Source organism: Astyanax mexicanus, chromosome 4 (genome assembly GCF_023375975.1).
Source record: "Astyanax mexicanus isolate ESR-SI-001 chromosome 4, AstMex3_surface, whole genome shotgun sequence".
Taxonomy (NCBI): domain Eukaryota; kingdom Metazoa; phylum Chordata; class Actinopteri; order Characiformes; family Acestrorhamphidae; genus Astyanax; species Astyanax mexicanus.
Genome location: NC_064411.1, coordinates 9,798,554 through 9,819,911, shown reverse-complemented (window position 1 = coordinate 9,819,911; position 21,358 = coordinate 9,798,554). Strand labels below are relative to the sequence as shown.

At 36.6% G+C, this 21,358-nt stretch overlaps 6 protein-coding genes across 15 annotated transcripts in view; 4 read left to right on the top strand and 2 right to left on the bottom strand.

Moving 5' to 3' along the window:
- LOC111188756 (zinc finger protein 665-like) overlaps positions 1-21,358 on the top strand; it is a 427,711-nt gene that overhangs the window by 7,139 nt on the left and 399,214 nt on the right. The window lies entirely within an intron of this gene.
- Positions 1-21,358, bottom strand: part of LOC125801409 (zinc finger protein 239-like) — a 285,147-nt gene that overhangs the window by 91,318 nt on the left and 172,471 nt on the right. The window contains exon 3 of one of the 2 annotated variants that reach the window (XR_007438689.1): positions 6,952-7,598. The exons of the other annotated variant lie outside the window; for it this stretch is intronic. The gene's annotated coding sequence lies outside the window, so the exon portion shown is untranslated. Of the gene's footprint in view, positions 1-6,951; positions 7,599-21,358 lie in introns of those variants that run through there. 2 annotated transcript variants of the gene reach the window in all.
- LOC125801366 (zinc finger protein 501-like) overlaps positions 1-21,358 on the top strand; it is an 84,430-nt gene that overhangs the window by 7,067 nt on the left and 56,005 nt on the right. The gene's annotated exons all lie outside the window — the stretch shown is intronic.
- Positions 1-21,358, top strand: part of LOC125801273 (zinc finger protein 239-like) — a 256,548-nt gene that overhangs the window by 198,774 nt on the left and 36,416 nt on the right. The gene's annotated exons all lie outside the window — the stretch shown is intronic.
- The window catches only part of LOC125801434 (zinc finger protein 239-like), a 223,537-nt gene that overhangs the window by 198,807 nt on the left and 3,372 nt on the right, over positions 1-21,358 (top strand). Inside the window, exons 1-2 of one of the 5 annotated variants that reach the window (XM_049478173.1) lie at positions 20,696-20,859; positions 20,934-21,001. The exons of 2 other annotated variants lie outside the window; for them this stretch is intronic. The gene's annotated coding sequence lies outside the window, so the exon portion shown is untranslated. Of the gene's footprint in view, positions 1-16,378; positions 16,455-16,760; positions 17,141-20,695; positions 20,860-20,933; positions 21,002-21,358 lie in introns of those variants that run through there. 2 more of the 5 variants (XM_049478174.1, XM_049478171.1) reach the window with 2 other exon arrangements.
- Positions 6,952-21,358, bottom strand: part of LOC111190406 (zinc finger protein 484-like) — a 263,398-nt gene continuing 248,991 nt past the window's right edge. For 3 of the 4 annotated variants that reach the window (XM_049477627.1, XM_049477626.1, XM_049477623.1), the window contains exon 2: positions 6,952-9,088. In XM_049477627.1, the coding sequence (XP_049333584.1) occupies positions 7,719-8,924 (1,206 nt within the window). In that variant the 5' untranslated portion in view covers positions 8,925-9,088 and the 3' untranslated portion in view covers positions 6,952-7,718. Of the gene's footprint in view, positions 9,089-13,024; positions 13,084-21,358 lie in introns of those variants that run through there. The other variant, XM_049477624.1, reaches the window with a different exon arrangement.

Genomic DNA, 21,358 nt, shown 5'->3' with positions numbered 1-21,358 from the left:
TGCGGCTAGCGCGAGAGCTTACAACTGACACCGCGGACCGCGAGGTGCCGCCGCGCTTGTGCCGAATCCGACTCTCAGCTGAATCTGACTCCCGCTTCGCGGACAGAATCGGCACAACACCCCGCTGTAGAACTGCGGTAGTGAAAACAGCGCTTATAAATAAATAAGTTTAGTTTCACTTTCAGTTTTCGTTATTTTTTTTTAAATAAAAATATATTTAAAAAACAGACGCCTACATCTCGGACTATTTTCTGGAGCCTGGGTCGGATTTCGGGTCGGGCCTCGGGTCATGTCGGGTTCGGACCAGAGAATCTAAGCTCTAGAGAGCATGGACTCCGGAGAGCAATCTCCAGCTACAAAAAAACGCCAGCGGGCATCTAAAGTTTGGGAGCATTTCACGCAAAAGGGCAACAATGTGGTCCTCTGCCATATGTGCAAAAGGAGCACTTGACGCGCAAACATCCAGGAGCACTATGTCAACAGGGTCACACAGTAAGTTACCGTTTACATTAGGGTCTCCGCGGGTGTCCTTAAAAAGACTTACGGCTGTCTACCAAAGGTTTTAAACCTGCCACAGGCAGAAATTATGCATTTTTGGTTTATATTTGTGCATGGCATTTCACAGTTTCCAGAAACAGTAGCATTATTCATAAGTTCAGGTGTTTAGCTAAGCTAGCTGCCTTAAGTTATTTTAGCTAGCGCCGTCGGCGCTGTGGTGTTACAACATTTTCTGTCACCGTCTGAATTTTGTGACCAGTGCTCACGGTTATGAGCGTTCATTGGCAAAACGGAAGCTTTCTATACCTACACCTTACCCTCAGCCCTAAACTTAACCGTTTTGGCCAGTCGGGGTAAACATTAGAAACGAACACGTTTCGAATCGGCCAGTGCACCGGTCTGCTGAGAACTACTTGCCAGTGGTCACAAAATCTAGCGGTCACAGAAAACAGTGCAACACACGGTTGTGGTGTATGGGAGCTTATACATTTTTAGCGTTATAGATCTAAACAACGTGTTGTACATGTAAGTGATTATAAGTGTGGGGTTTGGTTTAGTAGGCTTGTGTTGTTGTTGTTGTTGTTGTTATTATATATAAATATAGTAATTTATCGTTTGCTGTAAAACGTAAAATAATAATTATTTAAATATGTTTCTCAATAAATAGATTAGTCGACTAATCGAAAAAATAATCGTTAGAATAATCGTTTAAAAAATAATCGTTAGGGACAGCCCTACTTGTTTGTTGTTCAGTGGATTGTTCTTTTGGATTTTTTCTGTTGAAAAATGCATATAAAGCAGCAAGAAACTCCTGAACGCTCAGATGTACAAAGCTGAAGACCTTCCCCAGGTGCAGCTCAAGTTCCTCTCTGAAGATCTGGGTACACATTCCTGAGTACACTGACACTTCTCTAATATCAATGCCACTCTCTTTAAGATCTTCCTCATAGAAGATCAGGTTTCCTTTCTCCAGCTGCTGGAATGCCAGTTTCCCCATAGCCATGATACTTGTTATAGTCTGCTGAGGATCAATGTGAACCCTTTGGGATTACTTGGATTTCTGCATGAATTGGTCATTAAATGTCTTCATCTGTCACAACAATAGACAAACACAGTCTAATACACACAAAAAATATGTTTGAATGGTTTTATTATATACAACATGTAAACATTCACAGTGAAGGGTGGTATGTGAACCCTTAGGCTAATGACTTTTCTAAGAGCTAATTGGAGCCAGGAGTCAGCCAACCTGGAGTCCAATCAATGTGATGAGATTGGATGTGTTGGTTAAAGCTGCCCTTCTTGACAGCCCTTAAAATTTCAAATTAAAAATCACAGAAACACTGACCTGAGAATCTGCAGTTTACAGTGTGAACTCTTCAATCCAGGAGAGAGCAGGTCCGTTTTCTATAGTCTGAACTGAGACTGGCTCCGGAGCGTTACAACTGGACACCGTACACCAGTCTTCTCTGTTATTGTCTTGTCTGTGTTGGAGTGTTCTTGTCATTCAGCCAGAAAACAATGGATGGGGGTGGGGCAAATTACAGTGGAAGTTGGGGTCAAACTTGGTGGTGTAATTTGCGTAAAAAATAATAATGTTGACACCTTTTATTATTTCACAATTTTCATCTCTCTGTATTATACTACTTCTTAAATCTATTGAGAGTACATATACTAAATTCAGGGGTGCCAATAAGTCAATTGTGATTTTATTAGGATCAGACAGACATGGATAAAAGAAAGGAAATGTGCATAAAAGTACAATTACTGTGGAAAAAAACCCACTGACATTAACCCTTAAATACAGGTATTACTTCATGTTAGAATGCCTGGTGTTGTTATTTCTTCTTGGGCCTGATTATGCAGTTTTCTTTTGTATTTATTCTGTAGATGCAGTACCATGACAAATTAAAAGGCATGGAAAAGTCTGAGCAGGGAAAGATTTTTGGGCTCCTCCCTTTTGCCAACCTGGAAAAAATATCCTGCGGAGACCAGCCTTGCACATTCTTCTGTGTAAGTTAGTTTCTTAAGTTAATTGTGTTTTAATTTGTTGTCTTGTTTGTTATTTTGGTCTGTGATAACCTGAAACACTGACCTGAGAATCTGCAGTTTACACTGTGAACTCTTCAGTCCAGCAGAGAGCAGCCCCACTCCTGAGTCCTGCAGGTCATTGTTACTGAGGTCCAGCTCTTTCAGGGGGGAGATTTCCAGGTTTAAAAACAGATTCCAGATTTTCACACTTTACTCCAAGATTACATGAAGCTAGTCTGAAAAATAAGAATAAACGAATGATTTTACAATAAACTCAAATAAGAATATTAGAATGGATTGACAAAAATAGAAAACAGAATTAAAATGTGAAATTTATTGTCTGGTAAAAGAACTGATATTTCTTTATACTGAAATAGTTAACATGCAGAAAGCTCCACTTTACTGTGATCAGTGTGGGCATGCAGCTCACCAAAAGCTCTGGGACAGATTATAATGAGTTAAAATAGACTAAGTAAATGTTTAACTAATCAGAAAGAGCATGGCTTTTTGGAGACTGTGAATTTATTCTATTTTCCCAGTTAAGCTCTGGAAAAAAGACACATTTGCTCACATATATTTTAGAAATAAATACATACACTTGAAATGTATGTTCTATATGAAATTTCCACTAAAATAAGAAAGAAAACATACCTCTATATTTCTAAAACTAATGTTTTTATTCAGTAGATTTAATAGCATTACTGCTACTGATGCTGGAGTTACACACAGAGCTTGTTTAAAATGATTAAAACTGCAGTTTATAAGCTTTAATAATTATCTCTGCAGTGATGAAACAGTTCTAGTTGTTCTGTTTTGGGGAAATTAATAAAATTTTCATTCTATAATGTATCAAACATTTATTTTTATGTTGTTTTTTTAACATTATTAATGTTTTATACTTTTTAGAATAAAAAATGTTTGTTTTTATACATTTCAGACTCTGTCGAGTGGCTTGAGATTCAGAGCAGATCCTGAACGGAGTTTTTTCCTCTATAGAGATTCTCTGATTGCTCCTTGCTTCTCTACAACTCCAACAAATAGCACTTACTAATAATTACTATGGAAAGGTCAGTGACGTTGTAAGAGTACCTATTGTGACATTGATTCCAGTAGACATTTTTTAAAATCTAAATTTCATTTACATTTTCGTTGCATTTACCTTTTTGATGTCCTGCAGATTTTAACAAAACAAGATCTTTTGCCTAATTTTAACTCACTTGATGAATATTCTACAATCTTCAATAAATGTGCCTGTTTTAGGCACTGATCATGTTTAACAGCCTCTGCTCAACATTGATAACAGGTGAAAGACATTTAAGAATCTCAAGGGCGTAGGAGCGGGCTTGATATTGGGGGGGACACATTTGCCAATATGAACCCAAGCCCACCCTACAGTTTCCTAGAACAACATTTGTGGAAATTACTAATTAATGACTAATTAAAAGTACATTATTATTATGAGGTGATTTTACAACCTAAACATGTTACTCCACGTTACAGTTACTGTTAAAAATTATGCATACAATAGCTGAATTATATACATATGACAAAAATGATCAGTTATCACCTAATATTTATAATAATAGATTTGTTTATTGTTTTTTATTATTATTCTTATTACTATAAATTGGCATTATAATTCTGTCATATATTTACATTTTCTCCTGCGCTTTTTTCTACTAAGAGCTCTTCTTAAGATGTTGTCCTTTTATGTAAAAGAATGTAACTTTACGTTTCATAGAGATTTTTATAAACGTCAGGACATGTGGTCTTACTGTGAACTACAAATGAACAGAAGTCAGGTTACAGCACTGTTTCTCAGCCCTGTTCTTACATATTCTACTGCATATTAACACTGTTCTGCATATTCTAGAGCTTCCTCTGCTTTAAAGGCATTTAATAAAGTAAGTGGTGGTATGATGTGTCTAATACACTGCTGGATATACATAATGATTGATTTAGGGTCTAGAGGGAGCTAAGGGATTTGAACAGGTAAACTCAATAAAGAAATGTTTATTAGCTGATCAGTTAAATCCGCTGGAAAACACACAATTTAATTTTAAGGGCAGTGCTCAGGGTTAAGAAACTGCTTTAAACTACTAACATAAAGTACTGTACTACATTTTGGCTATCCACTACATCCAGCTTCTAGATAACTAGTTAGCTAAATGTATTTTCGTTCATTATAGCTTAGAGTAAGTCCTGTAATCCTAAATTAATAGTGAAATAGTGATTATCTGATCAGGTACAGGTCAAGTTGAACATTACATATATAGCTGTTTTTTTCTTTAACCTTGACTCCCAATCTAGCTAATTCCAAAGTCTAAGTAACTCACTAACACAGCTGCAGTTTATTAATCACAGTGGGTTTTGATCTGTGTGCTGATTCAAAGACGTGTGTTTTAACCAGCTATCAGAAACATATCATCACAGTTTAAGTGGTTAGCCTACCGTTACCTTTCTTTTAGAAAAATCTCTGTATATCCAGATCTGTTTTAAGATCAGCTGAAGCGGCTGCATGTCCCGATCTCGCTGCTAAATCTCACAGTGAGGGGGAGGGGCTTCCCCAACAGCACACTGCCGCCACGTGCCGCAAAACCAGCAAGCTGATTGGCTGTTTCTACTGAGAGGCGGGACTTAATACCTGAACCGGCTCTGTGATTGGTCCGGTCTGTCTCCTCATAAAAATTACAGCTGATCTGAGTGAAACGATATCATTTTTGGGGGGGACAAAACCACCTGTTTCTAATATTGGGTGAGACATGTCCCCCCCATCCCCCCGGTTCCTACGCCAATGGATATATAATAGAAAAGACAAAGTATTTCATCGAGTCAACACATATTGTACTAAAATCTTGATAGATCAACACATTCACATCCCAGAGAGAAAGAAAGAGAGAGAGAGAAAGAGAAAAAGAGAGAAATAAACTAAAGCCAGTCGAGGAAGAGAGAGAACCCTTCAGACTTTATCCAAGCAGTTATACATTTATGCAATTGACATGTGATTGGACAGAATTGATCAATATGATAACGTCTGGAGACTCCAGTTAACAGCTTGTTGTCCAGTTTCAATGACCTTCTCACTGGACCCTCTGCAGTTTGCGCATCGTCCGAACAGATCAACAGATGATGCCATGTCTACTGCGCTCCACCTGGCTCTCACCCACCTGGACAACAAAGACTGCTATGTTCGATTGCTGTTCATCGTCTTCAGTTCAGCATTCAACACCACAATCCCTCAGCACCTGATCGGAAAACTGAGCTTGCTGGGCCTGAGCTCCTCTCTCTGTAAATGGGTTTTGGACTTCCTGACTGAGAAACCACAATCAGTCAGGATTGGAAACAGCACCTGCGCCCCCCAGGGCTGTGTGCTTAGCCCACTGCTGTTCACTCTGCTGACTCATGACTGTACTGCATACTACAGCTCGAACCACATCGTCAAGTTCGCTGATGACACAACTGTAGTTGGCCTCGTCAGCAAGAACGACGAGTCAGACATTCAGAGAGGAGGTGCAGTGGCTGATAGACTGGTGCAGAACCTACAACCTGTCTCTAGAGGAGATAAACTCTAGTCTGTGCAGTCGAAGCAGTCCTGCAGCACAGCGTCTCCGTCACTGGGCCACACAGTAATGGTCTTTTGTGTGGGTTTGGAGCGTCGCAGCGGGGGATGGTATGTGGGGACCAGCATGATAGACATGAGTCTCTGAGTGGTCAGAGAGCGCGGAGGAGCTGTAGTCTTTCCAGTGAAGCTCATGTATTATTGTCCATAATTGCTGTTTTACTGACCAAACTGTCCTTAATCCTCAAAAGTTCAGTTCTGCTATAACTCTCACGCGTGGGGCACGTGAAGTTGGGTTCAGAACCGGCATAAAAACAGCTCAAAATAGGGTGTTCGCTAGGAGCGTGAGAGGCCGCTGCACTACTGCTCGCCGCCATCTTTTCATTCATCTTTTTTTCACCGCCATCTTTTCATTCATTTGGTCAGTAAAATTGCAAATGCTGTGTTTGGATATTTAGCAAGGCTAGCTACTAATAATAATGGTCAATATCTCAAATGTAGAATTTGGTAATTAAGTGTAGTTGGTGAATGACTATGCTTTTCAAAAAAATGAAACAACACAACCCACAAGCATTCACAATAAAAAAACGTTATAAACATATGAATACAAGTTAAACACATGTTACTCTACCTTTGGAAGTAATTGTATATTTAACCCTTTTAAGCCTGAACCATTAAAAAATATATCTCTGAATTTCAATCTGAAAGTGACTATTATGTTTCACTTCAACACAAATGCATTTCACACTGGATTTCTCCGTTGGGTGCCTTTGAGTATTTAACAAATAACAACATAAGACAATTTCAGGCCAATAGGTTTCATGTCAAACATATGTTGAGAAAACACAATGAGATTACAGATCTGCAATATAAAAGCCGTTTATTAAAACACACAGATGAGTAAATATAGAGGTGAAGCAATACAAAGATAATAGTTTGTAGTAGATAAAAACAATTAAAAAACTACTTGATTTGGATATTCTTAGTAAATTTGTAGATTAAAAAACCTTAAGCAAGATATAATATTCAATAAGAAAAAGATAAGCGAGTATAAAACTTGAGTAATACAACAACCAAATATCCATCTATATCCTTCTATGGTAACAGATTTTTAATCGGAGTGAACCATAGACAAATGAGAACACCATCAGAGGGAGTGAATGAGCCCACAACCTCACTGCGCTACACAAGCCTGGAGGGGGTTGATTTCAGTATGGGAACTACGGCTGACCGTTTTATTTAACCTCTGGAAAGGATTTTGTTGGCCTCTCTGCGGGGTCTGGATGCTCCTCCAGTCAACACGGCAGTACCCGGCACAGTGTCGTCTCTCTGTGGCTCTGGGTCTCACTTTTGGGAGCTCTCAGTGTCCATCACTCAAACCCAAAATACCTCTCCTTCTTCAGAACTGAACTCTGTCTCACAAAGAATGTCCTGGAATATTAAACATACGAGAAAACACAACATGGAATTCAATAAACATCATCCCTGGATAAGATTCATTTTGCTGAACCTGTAAAATCCATGATTAAATTTAGTTCATGTTTGTTTTTGGTGGACATGTCCCAAGTGACAGAGTGAAACATTTGTGTAGGATAAGGTGTTCTGTCTGAAAGATTTACGATTTGCACTTTTAATTGCTGTGGGACAAATGTGCCATAGTTTTCTCTCCTGTGTGAATTCGCTGGTGTCGTTTGAGATTACTCTGTGTAGTGAAACTCTTCCCACAGTCTGAGCAGTGATACGGTTTCTCTCCTGTGTGAATGCGCTGGTGTGTTTTGAAATGACTCTGTTGATTAAAACTCTTCCCACAGTCTGAGCAGTGATACGGTTTTTCTCCTGTGTGAATGCGCTGGTGATTTTTGAGTTTACTCTGTGTAGTAAAACTCTTCCCACAGTCTGAGCAGTAATACGGTTTCTCTCCTGTGTGAATGCGCTGGTGATTTTTGAGTTTACTCTGTGTAGTAAAACTCTTCCCACAGTCTGAGCAATGATGCGGTTTCTCTCCTGTGTGAATGCGCTGGTGGTTTTTGAGATTACTCTGATGATTAAAATTCCTCCCACAGTCTGAGCAGTAATACGGTTTCTCTCCTGTGTGAATACGCTGATGTATTTGGAAAGTACTCTGTTGATTAAAACTTTTCCCACAGTCTGAGCAGTAATACGGTTTCTCTCCTGTGTGAATGCGCTGATGCAGTTTTAGTTGAATCTGTTGAGTAAAACTCATACCACAGTCTGAGCAGTAATACGGTTTCTCTCCTGTGTGAATGCGCTGGTGTTTTTTGAGATTACTCTGTTGAGTAAAACTCATACCACACTCGGAGCAGTGATACGGTTTCTCTCCTGTGTGAATGCGCTGATGCAGTTTTAGAGTCCCCAGTCTATTAAAACTCTTCCCACAGTCTGTGCAGTAATACGGTTTCTCTCCTGTGTGAATGCGCTGGTGTCGTTTGAGAGTACTCTGTTCAATAAATCTCTTCCCACAGTCTGAGCAGTGATATGTTTTTTCTCCTGTGTGAATGCGCTGGTGTATTTGGAGATGACTGCCTTGATTAAAACTCTTCCCACAGTCTGAGCAGTGATATGGTTTCTCTCCTGTGTGAATGCGTTGGTGTTTTTTTAGATTACTCTGTTGAGTAAATCTCTTTCCACAGTCTGAGCAGTGATACAGTTTCTCTCCTGTGTGAATGTGCTGGTGTGTTTTGAAATGACTCTGTTGAGTAAAACTCTTTCCACAGTCTGAGCAGTGATACGGTTTCTCTCCTGTGTGAATGCGCTGGTGATTTTTGAGAGTACTCTGTTTAGTAAAACTCTTGACAGAGTTTTGATGTTTCTCCATGTCAGGACTTGGCTTTATTTGTCTGTTAAATGTATCAAACAATTTCTGCGTGTTCTGGAGATTCTTCAGGACAGCTTGTGCTTCACCTCTTTCAGCAGTTTAACACTGCTCTTTGATAAATATCCTGTTTGTTGGTGATGAATTTTAGGAGAACATTTTCATTTCTGAAAAACACAAAGAAAAATGCCATTGAATAATAAAAAGCAGGTCAATAAACTGAAGAGAACTGCCTAAATCAGTTACACTATACAGACAAAACTATTGGGACATCTTCATATTACCATAAAAGGGGGGGTGCTGGTGGTCCTCTAGCCACCTGTTTAGTGCCTTTATAAGGACTGCCCACTGTTCAGACAGTCTTGATTCTGTTCTGGTCTCACTAGAAACTGAGAACTTAAAGAAATAAATAAAGAAATAAATAGTGATGTTACCCCTAAATCTTAAGCTTTGAGGCATGTGTTACAACCCTATAGGTCATAATTGCTGATTATTGTTTTTTTTCTTTCTGTTTGAGTGTGCCTTCCTACTGCAGGTTACTGCGTGATGTCATTTAACCAAACTGGTTGGTCACCACGAGGGGGAACCAACCATAAAAGGGAACAGGAACAGGAAGTGCGAGGGTGGTGCTTGGCTTCCAACATGGCTCCTGTGTGTTCCTGGTTCCCTGCTGCATGGTCTATGCAAAGTTTGTAGCCGGTTAAAGTGTTAGAACTAAGCTGATGGTAAAATCATGTTCTTTGGTTCTTTGGTCTGGTCTCTCTGTGGGGAGAAAATAAGCTTATTCTTACAAGTTCTCCCAGTGGGAGAAAGAGTTTATTTTTCTACGCTTTCTCTTGGTTTGTTTAATTAGGGAGTTAGGTTAGAGATTTGTATTTCATTTTCTTTTCTTCGTTAGGTAAGTTAGTTTTCTCAATCTTTAAATTAGTTTTGTTTTGTTTATTATTTTTTATTTCATCCCTAATTGTTGCCTCCCCTTTGACCTAAGCCTTGTATTCTTTACAATTTGTTAAATAAACTAAACATTTTGAGTAACAGGAGTATGTGTGGTTGGGGAACCAGGAGGGCATGGTGGCCTCTTTTTTCTATGTTACGGGCTGACCTAGACCAGGTCGTAACACATGTGCCGAAAAAACAACACGCATTACATTGAATCACAGTGCCGATGCTTGATTCGTTCTACATTGATCACGTGACCAATGCTGTCCAAAGCCTTTTCCTTTACACTAATTTATAAAAGATCCCATACATATTAACCAAACCTGATTTTTTTTTTTTACAACTCCTGATAACAGTTCATTATTTTCCACCACATTAGGTTCAGGCTAACAGTGATGGGCACTCCTGAGTTCAAGACATGTTTTTTTTTTTTTTTTTTTTGGTATATGTAGATCAAAATCCTTTAAATATAAAAAACACAAATGAAAATTTGGTGAGAAATGTAAATGTTATTGTGATTTTTACCCAGAGAAACAGCTCCACATCAATGGCTTAACTGATTTGTTTACTAAGTCAATATAGTGGACACGGTGGCATATCACAGCATCGGTTTAAAGCCCAACTTCATCAGCAGAGCCAGAGAGCAGCATAAGCTCTACACCAGCAGATTCAGAGCAGCAGCTCCAAGACCTGCTGCAGTTTTACAGAAGCTAATGTTACCCACAATTTTATCAACCAGCTATCTGAACAAAATGTATCTTGTTTTTAGTCATTGTCCATTAGCTCACTCTAGCTTATGAATTAACATTTTCCCTGAAGTTTCCATTCCACCTTAAATATCATCACTTCTTATCAGTTGTTGTGGAAATGTAGCTATACGTTTAGTGAATAATAACTTTAACATTTCACATATAGTGTTTTTCTTTTTTCTGAGCATGTAATATTAAAAGCAGTGAACCCTCTCTCATGTTTTTACTTTCTACAAATGAGATCATGTTATGTTCTCCCTCTTCAGAACAAAGTAAAAAGCCTGTGTGTAAAAAGCCTGTGAGAAAAAAAAAGTATTTGTGTAAAAAGTCTGATTTGTCTTCAGATGGGAAGAGTCAGACTTTAGTCTGTTAAAAGTACTGTAGTCATGTAGTTGTACGGACAGCATAACACAGACTACACTGCTCAACATCACCAGACTGAGAGAGTTTTCACCTGTTTGAATACTTTGATTTGATTTGAAGATATTTAGATACTTTGAATGATCCTCTGTGAACAAGAAGAATAATCCAAATCGTGATCTGACCGTACAGCCAGTGTCATATCTCTGATAGTCCCCTCACATTCTGTGCTGCTGTGCTGTGAGGTCAGTTCAGTGCGCTGTAGCATTAGCTAAACTCTAGCATTATTCTAATTACGACGCTTAAACGATCTCGTAATTCAGAGGATCCATTGATGTTCAGAAGGAAAATGTGCACAGATTTAAACGTGCAGAATCCTAAACGTGAATTTAGCACAAAATGTGATAGAGGTGAGTTTTTGGAAAGCCCGTTCATTTTTGCCATTTACAAAAACAGTTCAGACATGGAACCCCAAATATGGAAATAAACAATGTCACGACTTCAAAATGGCACAACTAAAAAGGCCTATAGGCTCTTTTCACGTGGCTGCCATTTCTAATTGAAAGTGAGCCTGTGATGGGAGGAGGTAGAAGTAAGTCCACACTCAACAATGGTGTGGAGCACATATCTTCAGCTCTTACCACATTTAACCACGAACGATCTAGAAAAAAAGGGTTGAAGAGGGATGTTTATTAACAAGAGCAGTTTTGTTAAAAGGATACAGCAACTGTATAGAGGGGTACATCACTAATATCGAGTGTTAAGGTTTTAGCCATCATTAGCTTAGCTCGCTAATGCTAGCTAGCTGGGGCTAGCCCGACTTTCCAAGCCCGGTGACCAGTGCTGCTAACCCAACTCTAAAAAGCCTGGTGAACATTATGTAACTATATAAATATATAATTCTGGAAACATTAGTTCTTTAAAAAAATTATAAAGCATTAGCAGCACTTTTGATAAGTAATAACTAGCTAATCTAGCTTAAATTAATAATTTATAACTAGTTAACCTAGCTTTAAATTATAAGTTATAACTAGGTAACCTAGATTTAATTTATAAGTTATAACTAGGTAACCTAGCTTTAATTTATTAGTTATAACTAGGTAACCTAGCTTTAATTTATAAGTTATAACTAGGTAACCTAGCTTTAATTTACAAGTTATAACTAGTTAACCTAGCTTTAATTTACAAGTTATAACTAGTTAACCTAGCTTTAATTTACAAGTTATAACTAGTTAACCTAGCTTTACTTTATTAGTTATAACTAGGTAACCTAGCTTTAATTTACACGTTATAACTAGTTAACCTAGCTTTACTTTATTAGTTATAACTAGGTAACCTAGCTTTAATTTACAAGTTATAACTAGTTAACCTAGCTTTACTTTATTAGTTATAACTAGGTAACCTAGCTTTAATTTATTGGTTATAACTAGCTAACCTAGCTTTAATTTATTAGTAATAACTAGCTAACCTAGCTTTAATTTATTGGTTATAACTAGCTAACCTGCAGCATTAGCAGCACTGTTCACCGGGGCTTGGAGAGTCGGGCTATCTCTATACAGTTACTGTATCCTTTTAACTATAAAATATGAAACAGAAGTAAATACAGCACATGAACACACATTTTCAGGCTCAGTCACATGTAGTGTTTTGGTGCTGAAACGGCTGTACCTCAGAGCTGATAAACCGACCGGGGCAGAAATAATTAATTATTAGGCAAAATATGCTTCAATACCCGCTAAAAATGCACAGAAGAGTGACTAGAACTGATATAAGAGCTCATTTTCCCAGTATCTTTTCTCAAAAATACTTATATTTGCTTAAAACTGCACTTTTTCACGGAGCTCCTCAGCTCTGTTTACCTCCTGCGCTGCATTCAAGCTCCTCTGGAGCTACGGGAGGCGCGGAGGGACAATTAATAAATAAAAACACGCAGTTCTCTTGTTGATGCAGGGAATTGTAGTTCAAAATAGAATCACAGAAAAATAATGACCTTTTTACTGTTACAACACATCAACCAACCTCCAACAAGAGAGAAAAAGAGAAACTTCTCCATACCTTCTGTAGTTCAGCTGATCCTGCTCTTACTCCGGCGCTCCAGCTACAGACCCCCCAGCTCAGCCTCATCCGGGTTATGTAGAGCCCCGCCCCCTCCCCCGCTATATCACATTATACCCACCACCGCTAGAGAGAGCCCGCGAGGGAGTCCTCAATGCATGGAGCTGAATGGAGCTAAACAGCTAAAACTCTAATTTAAAACACTGTATAACTATTCTCTGGAGTTTTCCTTTAATTTTACAACATAGAACAAAGTATTTCACTAAAATAGGAAAGAAAACGTACCTCTATATTTCCATTTTCTAAAACTAATGTTTTTATTCAGTAGATTTACTCGCATTACTGCTACTGATGCTGGAGTTACACACAGAGCTGCAGTTTAAAAGCTTTAATAATTATCTCTGCGATGACAAAATAGTTATAGTTGTTCTGTTTTGAGGAAATGATTAAATGTTTTATTCTAAAAAGTATCAAACATTTATAAATTGTTATTCTGCTAAAAGTAATAATTTATAAATGTTTGATACTTTATAGAATAAAAAATGTTTATATGTTTTTATACATTTCAGACTCTGTTGAGAGGCTTGAGATTCAGAGAGTTTTTTCCTCTATAGAGATTCTCTGATTGCTCCTGTACAACTTCAACAAATAGCACTAATTATTATGGAAAGGTCAGTGTCGTTGTATTAATTGTGAAATTGATTCCACTTTTTAAATCTCATTTAAATTTCATTTAAAATTTTTCATTTAAATTTTTTTTGCATTTACCTTCTTGATGTCCTGCAGATTCTTGAAAAGGAGATCTTACTGCAGCAGATCTTGTTTGTTGCTCACCTTGTCTAAAGTCCTACTATTTATGTATTCTGAAAGCTTTCCATAAATTGAGGTCATTCGCAGCTCCTTCCTGTAAAATCACTCTCTGACATCACAATGGACCTTCCTGATTTCTGTATAGAAGGGTACTTCACACTTGTAAAAACATTTAGAAATTCATATTCAAATATCAGTTTTAAACTAATTAATTGTAAAATAAAGAAGGTTTTGTTTAAGAGTTTATTTGTTAATAGGATGGTAAAAACAAGTTGGGCCATCACTTGAAGTTTACCATCTGGTACAACTTTGGCATTTATTACATACAGTGTTAAAAAGGTTGTATAAATGTTTTAATTTTTTTGAACAGTGTTAACTTACATGGTAAATTTTGTCAGTACAAAATTGTTTGAATATCCATGGTGACTATCACAAAGTGAAGTAAAGCATTGATTATTTAATACAAGGAGTAACTGCTTCTATTTGGGGTAGTCAAAATGGTACTATTGATCAATTAAGTGAAAGCTCACCTTATCTGGTTCAATTTTTTTAGTAATCAAAGTTTATTATTTAATTTTAAATTAAATATGGACTAGATGATTTTATTATATTATATACCAATATAACTAAGCATATTAAGAATCATTTGTTAACATAGGGTTTCTTGGTGTAAAGCACTCTTACATATTGAAAGAATCCTGAAGATTTCTTAGTTCTAATGGATATTTGTATTGAAGAAAGTGTTGAAAAGAAATGTCACAATTTCTACTTTAACAATAGTTCTGACCTTTGAGTAAAATTTGGTAAGTGCTATTTGTTGGGGTAGTTTTAAGTGACTCAAGCAACCAGAGGTGTTTGTCTTATATTTCTACACAGAACCAGATTTAATCTGGCCCAAATAGTCTCATATTTTGTAGTAGAATGAGAATGCTTTCTTGACTCATATTATAAAAGCTGAAAAAAGTTTTTATAATTCTATAAACAAATAAACTCTTTAACAAATCTTATTTATTTTACAATTAATTAGTTTGAAACTGATATTTGCATATGAATTCAAACGCTTTTACTAGTGTGAAGTACCCTTCTATACAGAAATCAGGATGGTCCATTGTGATGTCAGAGAGTGATTTTACAGGGAGGAGCTGTGAATGACCTCAATTTATGGAAAGCTTTCAGAATACATAAATAGTAAGACTTTAGACAAGGTGAGCAACAAACAAGATCTGCTGCAGTCTGATCTCCTTTTCAAGAATCTGCAGGACATCAAGAAGGTAAATGTAAGGAAAATGTAACCATAATATTTTAAATGAATTTTAGATCAAATGTTTGTACTGGATTTGTATTTGTATAAATGTTTGATACTTTATAGAATATAAATTGTACAACTATATAGAAAAAAAACAGAACAACCATAACTGTTTCAGCACCACAGAGATAATTGTTAAATCTTATAAACTGCAGTTTTAATCATTTAAATGAGCTCTGTGTGTAACTCCAATATCAGTAGCAGTAATGCTAGTAAATCTAATTAATAATAGATTAGATGTAGAACATTGAAATATAGGGGTACGTTTTTATTTCTATTTCAGTGAAATACTTTGTTATACTTTGTAAAATTATAGGAAAACCCCAGAGAAGTAGTTATACAGTGTTTTAAATGAGAGTTTTAGGAGTGGGCGGGGCTCTCCATAACCCGGATGAGGCTGAGCTTCATGGAGAGGACCTTTGTGATTCTAGCAACGCTTGCCCAGAATCCAAAAAGATTTTCTGTCAAAATAACCGCACCATTAAACATTTATAAAAATCAGTTTTGAGTTTGTAAATAAAATACTATAAACTAGTTTGAGAAAATAAAAAGCGTAAAATCAACTAAAAGCTTTTTGAAACTGAAACACATTAAATAATATAGATAATAAAAGAAAAGGTAAGAAATTGTTCTAAAACTAGTGTTGGTTGAAAAGACAGTTTTGTGCTGGCACTTTATTAATATATTCTGAATCAGGACACAACTCTTTAATAAAAGAAAAGAAAAAATTTCTTTGGGCTACTGACAGCATGTTTTATTCTAGGCGAATAGTAAAAATCGGTGGCATTTAGAAGTTTGTCTGTAATATATGATGCTGGTTGTTAAATTGTGTATTTTATTAACAATGTAAAGTTGCTCAAAGAGTGATGTCATAATGTTTCTTTTCTTCTGTATTGTTCTGTATTCATATTACTTATCTTTATTGCAGTGTTATTATTATTATTATTATTATTATTATTATTATTATTATTATTGTTATTATGATGACTGAAAGTATCAGTTAAGGGCCAGCAGGAAACTATAATCCACAGTAATGGTTTTAAGTGGGATTTGTTTTTACTTTCATTTGCTAATTTTTTTTATTGTTTATTATTGCAGTAAAATAGCAAGTTTTCTGGTAAATTAGCAAATCAATGTTATTTAAAAAAAACACTAGTGAAATTCCACCTCTTACCTGACCTTCTCCTCGCTAAAATCACTTCTTTTTAAATTTTATATTTTTACAAGGGGACTTTTATTTTGACGGGAAAGTCACGGATCTGTTCCTCCCGCAGCGCCTGAGGAGGAAGAGCAGAATCAGCTCAACTACAGAAGGTATGGAGAAGTTTCTCTCTCTCTCTCTCTCTCTCTCTCTCTCTCTCTCTCTGTCTCTGTCTCTTCATCACGCTGTTCTACATTCACTCCTACACCAACACCACCTTCAGCACCTTCAGCATGTGCAGCATTTACACCACCAGCACTGGATCTTCTCCTAGCTCTGCTCAGCAGTCTGACTCTGACCCACAGACACAGGAGGGGGGTTTGAGTAGGGGGTCGTGGAGCTGGGGATGGGGGGGGGCTTTACAGATCATACACAGGATAATGGAGCCTCACACTCCTGCCCTCCCTCCCCCACATCACTAACACACACCTGAGTTTAATCTGAACTAAATCTGAGATAAATCTGAACTAAATCTGAGATAAATGTGGGTTAAATCTGATCTGGATCCGTCATAAAATCAGGGTCTCAAAACGCACATTGGTCCAGTCTCAGCATGGATCTACTTCTGGGTTCGGACTGATAGCAGATCAGAACCAGGACCGATTTTACGTTTGTTGTAAGTGTAACAGAGTAATAAAATACCTTTGTTTTAGATTAACTTTATAAAATGAGGCACTTTAATGCTGTTAAATGAAGTTTTGGCGGCCCCTGCTGTTTAGTGGTGAACTGCAGTTACGCTACGTTTGGTCTTTCTGAGCCACCGTACCTCAGCAGCGGTCTGTGTGTTTCTGTGCTGCGGGTAGGTGCTGAGCTCCGTGTTTTATGAATAAATAGTGGTTAAAAACATGTTTTAAGTTAAAAATACTGCTATTATTATTATTATTTGAGAGTTTTTTATTTATTTACTCAGCAGTATATCAGCTAATCCTATTATTATGAATATTATTATTTAATAAGAAATATTTGTATTTATTTATTCAGCTCGGTCTTAACTGCAAAAGCCACTCCAGTAAAAATAAAGTAAGAAAAGTACATATTGTTTCATCACATGTAATGCAGGATGCACAGTTAATTGATGTACACTTATTAAAAGTGTTATATGTATTTTACTGTTTTACCCAGCAACTCTACAGTCAAACCTCTAAAATCCACTGATTTTGTTTATTCTCCTAGTATAAATCATGCTGTCAGTGGCTAAAATAAATATATATTTTTCTTTATAATTCTACTTGTATTAAATAATTGTGTTCTGGATCAGAATAGTATCATAATGTACCAGCGCTAAACTGTATTTCTCAGCAACACTAGCTTAATATAGACATTACAAACAATTCAAACAAGAACCTGATTTCAGCTTTGTGAGGCCGGGTAGCTAATGTTAGCTAGCTAGGTAAAGGTACAAATGTTTTTTTAATCGGTATCTAATGTTATCAAGCTAAAGTTCAAGCATTTTTTAACGTTAGCTAGTTAGCCTAAGTTACCAGATTTTTTTTAAACCAGTAGCTAACAATATCTAGCTACCTAGCTAAAGTTACCAGTTAAGCCTATTAACTAAGTACTTAGTATTTTCACCATAGCGATGCTCTTGCCAATATGACAAAACACTAAAATAAATAAATATATTTCAAGACAATACACCACTGCAACAAAATTAATATTTAATTGTATTATTTTATATGATATATGGCACACCCATAACTGAGATATTTAATAATACAGTAATTTTGTCAGATTTGTAACAGAAGTCAATGATCCAGAATGTCAGGATATTAATAAAAAAAAAACATATTTCTAGAACATAAAAACAGAAAAGTGTCGGTCGAGAGACAGCGTGAATGAAAGCGAGAGACAGACAGCGCAAATTAAAGCTAGAGAGAACATTCTCCACTGTCTCCTTCTGTTCCTTGCACAAAGGAGGAGGTAGCGATGCTGCTGCTGCTGGGTTGTTGCCCTCTTGTGGACTCCTCCACGTCTCCTTGTGTACTGGCCTGTCTCCAGGGGGGTATTCCAGAACCCCCCCCCCCCCCCCCCTCTTACCTCAGCCTTTTTCCTATTAGCTACAAAACCATAATCAACTGTAGGGCAAACTAAGCTTGATAAAAGTAAAAACATTAGGTAGTTGTGTACAAGTCATACCACTGTGGACTATGTTTTTTATATTTCATCTTCACTTGCTGCCATGTGCGTTTAATCCCACTTGGATTACACCTAGGTTAATAAAAAAAAGAAAAGGGTACAAATCAAGACAAATAAAAATGTTTAAATAATAATAACTTAACAATTAAATTAAACAACAATTAAAATATTTTTCAATGTCTTTTCACTAAGTGTATTGTTTTGAGTTTTTAATTTTTATTTTAACTCACACATTGACTATGTCAGCTATTTTTGCCCAAGCTGACTCATTTGCTTTGCTGCTGCTGAATTGCTTTTATGTCTGAATATGATTTTATACTCTGCATACGCAGACATTAATATTTCCTGCTCAATAGGGGTGAAATATGATGAAGTGGTCTTTGGTCCCCACCTGCAGAACGACTCCTTTGCTGAGTATGTTTTGTAAATTCAAATTGATTGTTGTCAATCAGTGCGGACAGTTGAATTTCACAGAAGTTTGATTTACTTGGAGTTATATTGTGTTTAAGTGTTCCCAATTTATATATATATATATATATGTATATATATTTGCCATCCAGATGCACTTGAACTCCAAAAGAGAAATTTAAGTGAAATCAGAATAAAGGTAAATAAAGTTTTGAACCGTTTGTAGTTTGATTTTTAGTAGGTAAAAAAAAAATATTTTGTATTAGGTCATATCGCCCGTCTCTATGTGAAATGCTGAAATACACTTCATGGGTTTAAATAGTCATACCACTTTTCAAATCTACAGTCTTTTATTTACTAAATGTGTAGCTACACTTCCAAGTCAACCAATAAGAAGTGATCATATTTAAGGTGGAATTGAAATTTCAGGTAAAATGTTAATTCATTAGCTAGGCTGAGCTAACGTAAAATGACTAAAACAAGATACATATTGTTCAGATAGCTGGTTTACAGGCTTTAGAAACATTTAGTTAGAGTTGATGAAATTGTGGGTAACGTTAGCTTCTGTAAAACTGCAGCAGGTCTCGGAGCTGCTGCTCTGAATCTGCTGGTGTAGAGCTTCTGCTGCTCTCTGGCTCTGCAGATGAAGTTGGGTTTTGACCCGATGCTGAGATACGTCACCACGTCCGCTATTTTGATTTAGTAAAAAAATCAGTTAAGCCATTGACATAAATCTTAACCGAGTTTCATTTTTGTTTTTTTATATTTAAACGATTTTGATCTACATATACAAAAAAGGTCTTCACTTCAGGAGTGCATAATCACTGTCAGCCTGATGCTAATGTGGAGGAAAATAATGAACTGTTATCAGGAATAGTAAAAAAAAAAAAATCAGTATTGTGAAGCATTGATTTGGATTACTGTCTGATTCATTTGTGTGGAAACTTTTATAATTTAATGTAATTTTCTGTTTACGTCCTTTTAATTAAGAACGTCTAATTCTCACTGAAATATTGAAAAACAAATGAAAATTTACATTTTAAAATCTAATAATTGACCACTATTAAGAAAACAGTAAATAATAAGCAAATCATATCGTGTGACACTGGCAGCCAGGTTGCTTTCTATAACTTTGAATATAGAAAGTGAAGAATAGAGATGTACAGCAAGTCAGGAAATTACAGATAAAGATATTTATAAGATAAAATGAGACACCTTTATTGTAAACAAAAAAGGAGCCAACATAGTACAGTATTAATAGTATGGATTAGTGCAGTTCAGTATAAAGTGAGATACTAAAGTAGTAGTCCAACATGGTATTCAGTAGTGGACAGCAGCAGAGTTTATTCTACATATATTTTGCGGCTGCAGCCTGCTGACAGTCTTCTGCAGAACGTGCTAAACTTCATATTATAATGTGTGTAGCGGGCAGAGGTGTGGGGAAGGTTTTAATGAATATTTTCTAATGCTGCTGCCCCAAATATTCCTCTAGGTTAGGTGTAGAGGGGAGGACTTTTATTTTGACAGCCATCGATTGGCAGAGCGTTACCTCATGCTGCTTGTAGTCTCGCGGGACCTGCACAAAGTAGCATTTGGTCTCGTGGCGGCAGGTACAAGCTCCGGTCGGGAAAGCTTTGTTTTAAAATAACTCATTGGAAGACAGTTTTATCGTGCTTATTGACTGGAAGAGACTAAAGGAACACATGGTGGATTTTTCAATGGGCACTGTGTGTGTGTGTGAAGAATAGATATTTTAAGCAGGTATGGCTTGGTGTTTTTAATATTATATTGTGGTAGTTTGAACTGCAGTGGATTTAATTACTAGCTTTAGGTGGTGTACTGGGCATAAATATTAGTATCTATTAAAAGCTTAAGTTTACTCGTAATTTTCAGTTTATTAAAAGAAGATCTGTTTTATTTCAAAGTGAATGTGGGAGCACCAGGAATCAGCTGGGGGTGTGTAGCTGCTGAGTGGTGGGTAAAGTTTGTTTTACTTAATTACTCCATGTGACATAGGTAGCTAATTGTGTGTTCATGCTTTTATATAGTGTTTGCCTTGATGCTGAAGGTGCTGTGAAGGAGATTGAGTTCTGGCCTTCACATTTACTACTAATTGGTATGTATTATCTGACTGGTTACTTATTTATGTAGTAAACAGTAGCTAACACAGTGAATAAGTGGAGTGGTACAGCCATTGATAGTAGCCACTGTTTTTCTTCCCTCTGTTTTTTTAGTGTATTGGCTCTGCATTAATTAATTTTTAGAGTTTAAACTAAAATGAAATTAAGTTAATATAAATAAATATAGACTATAGAGCCAGGGTTGCCCTAGTCCATCATACCATATTTATCTGGTGCCTTCCAGTATAGCTTCAACGTGTGCTTTAACCTCTTACTGCAGAAGCGCCCTCTAGCAGGCCTGTTCTGACTGTGTAAAGTAGAATGCTTAAGAGCGCCAAATATTCTAGACACAC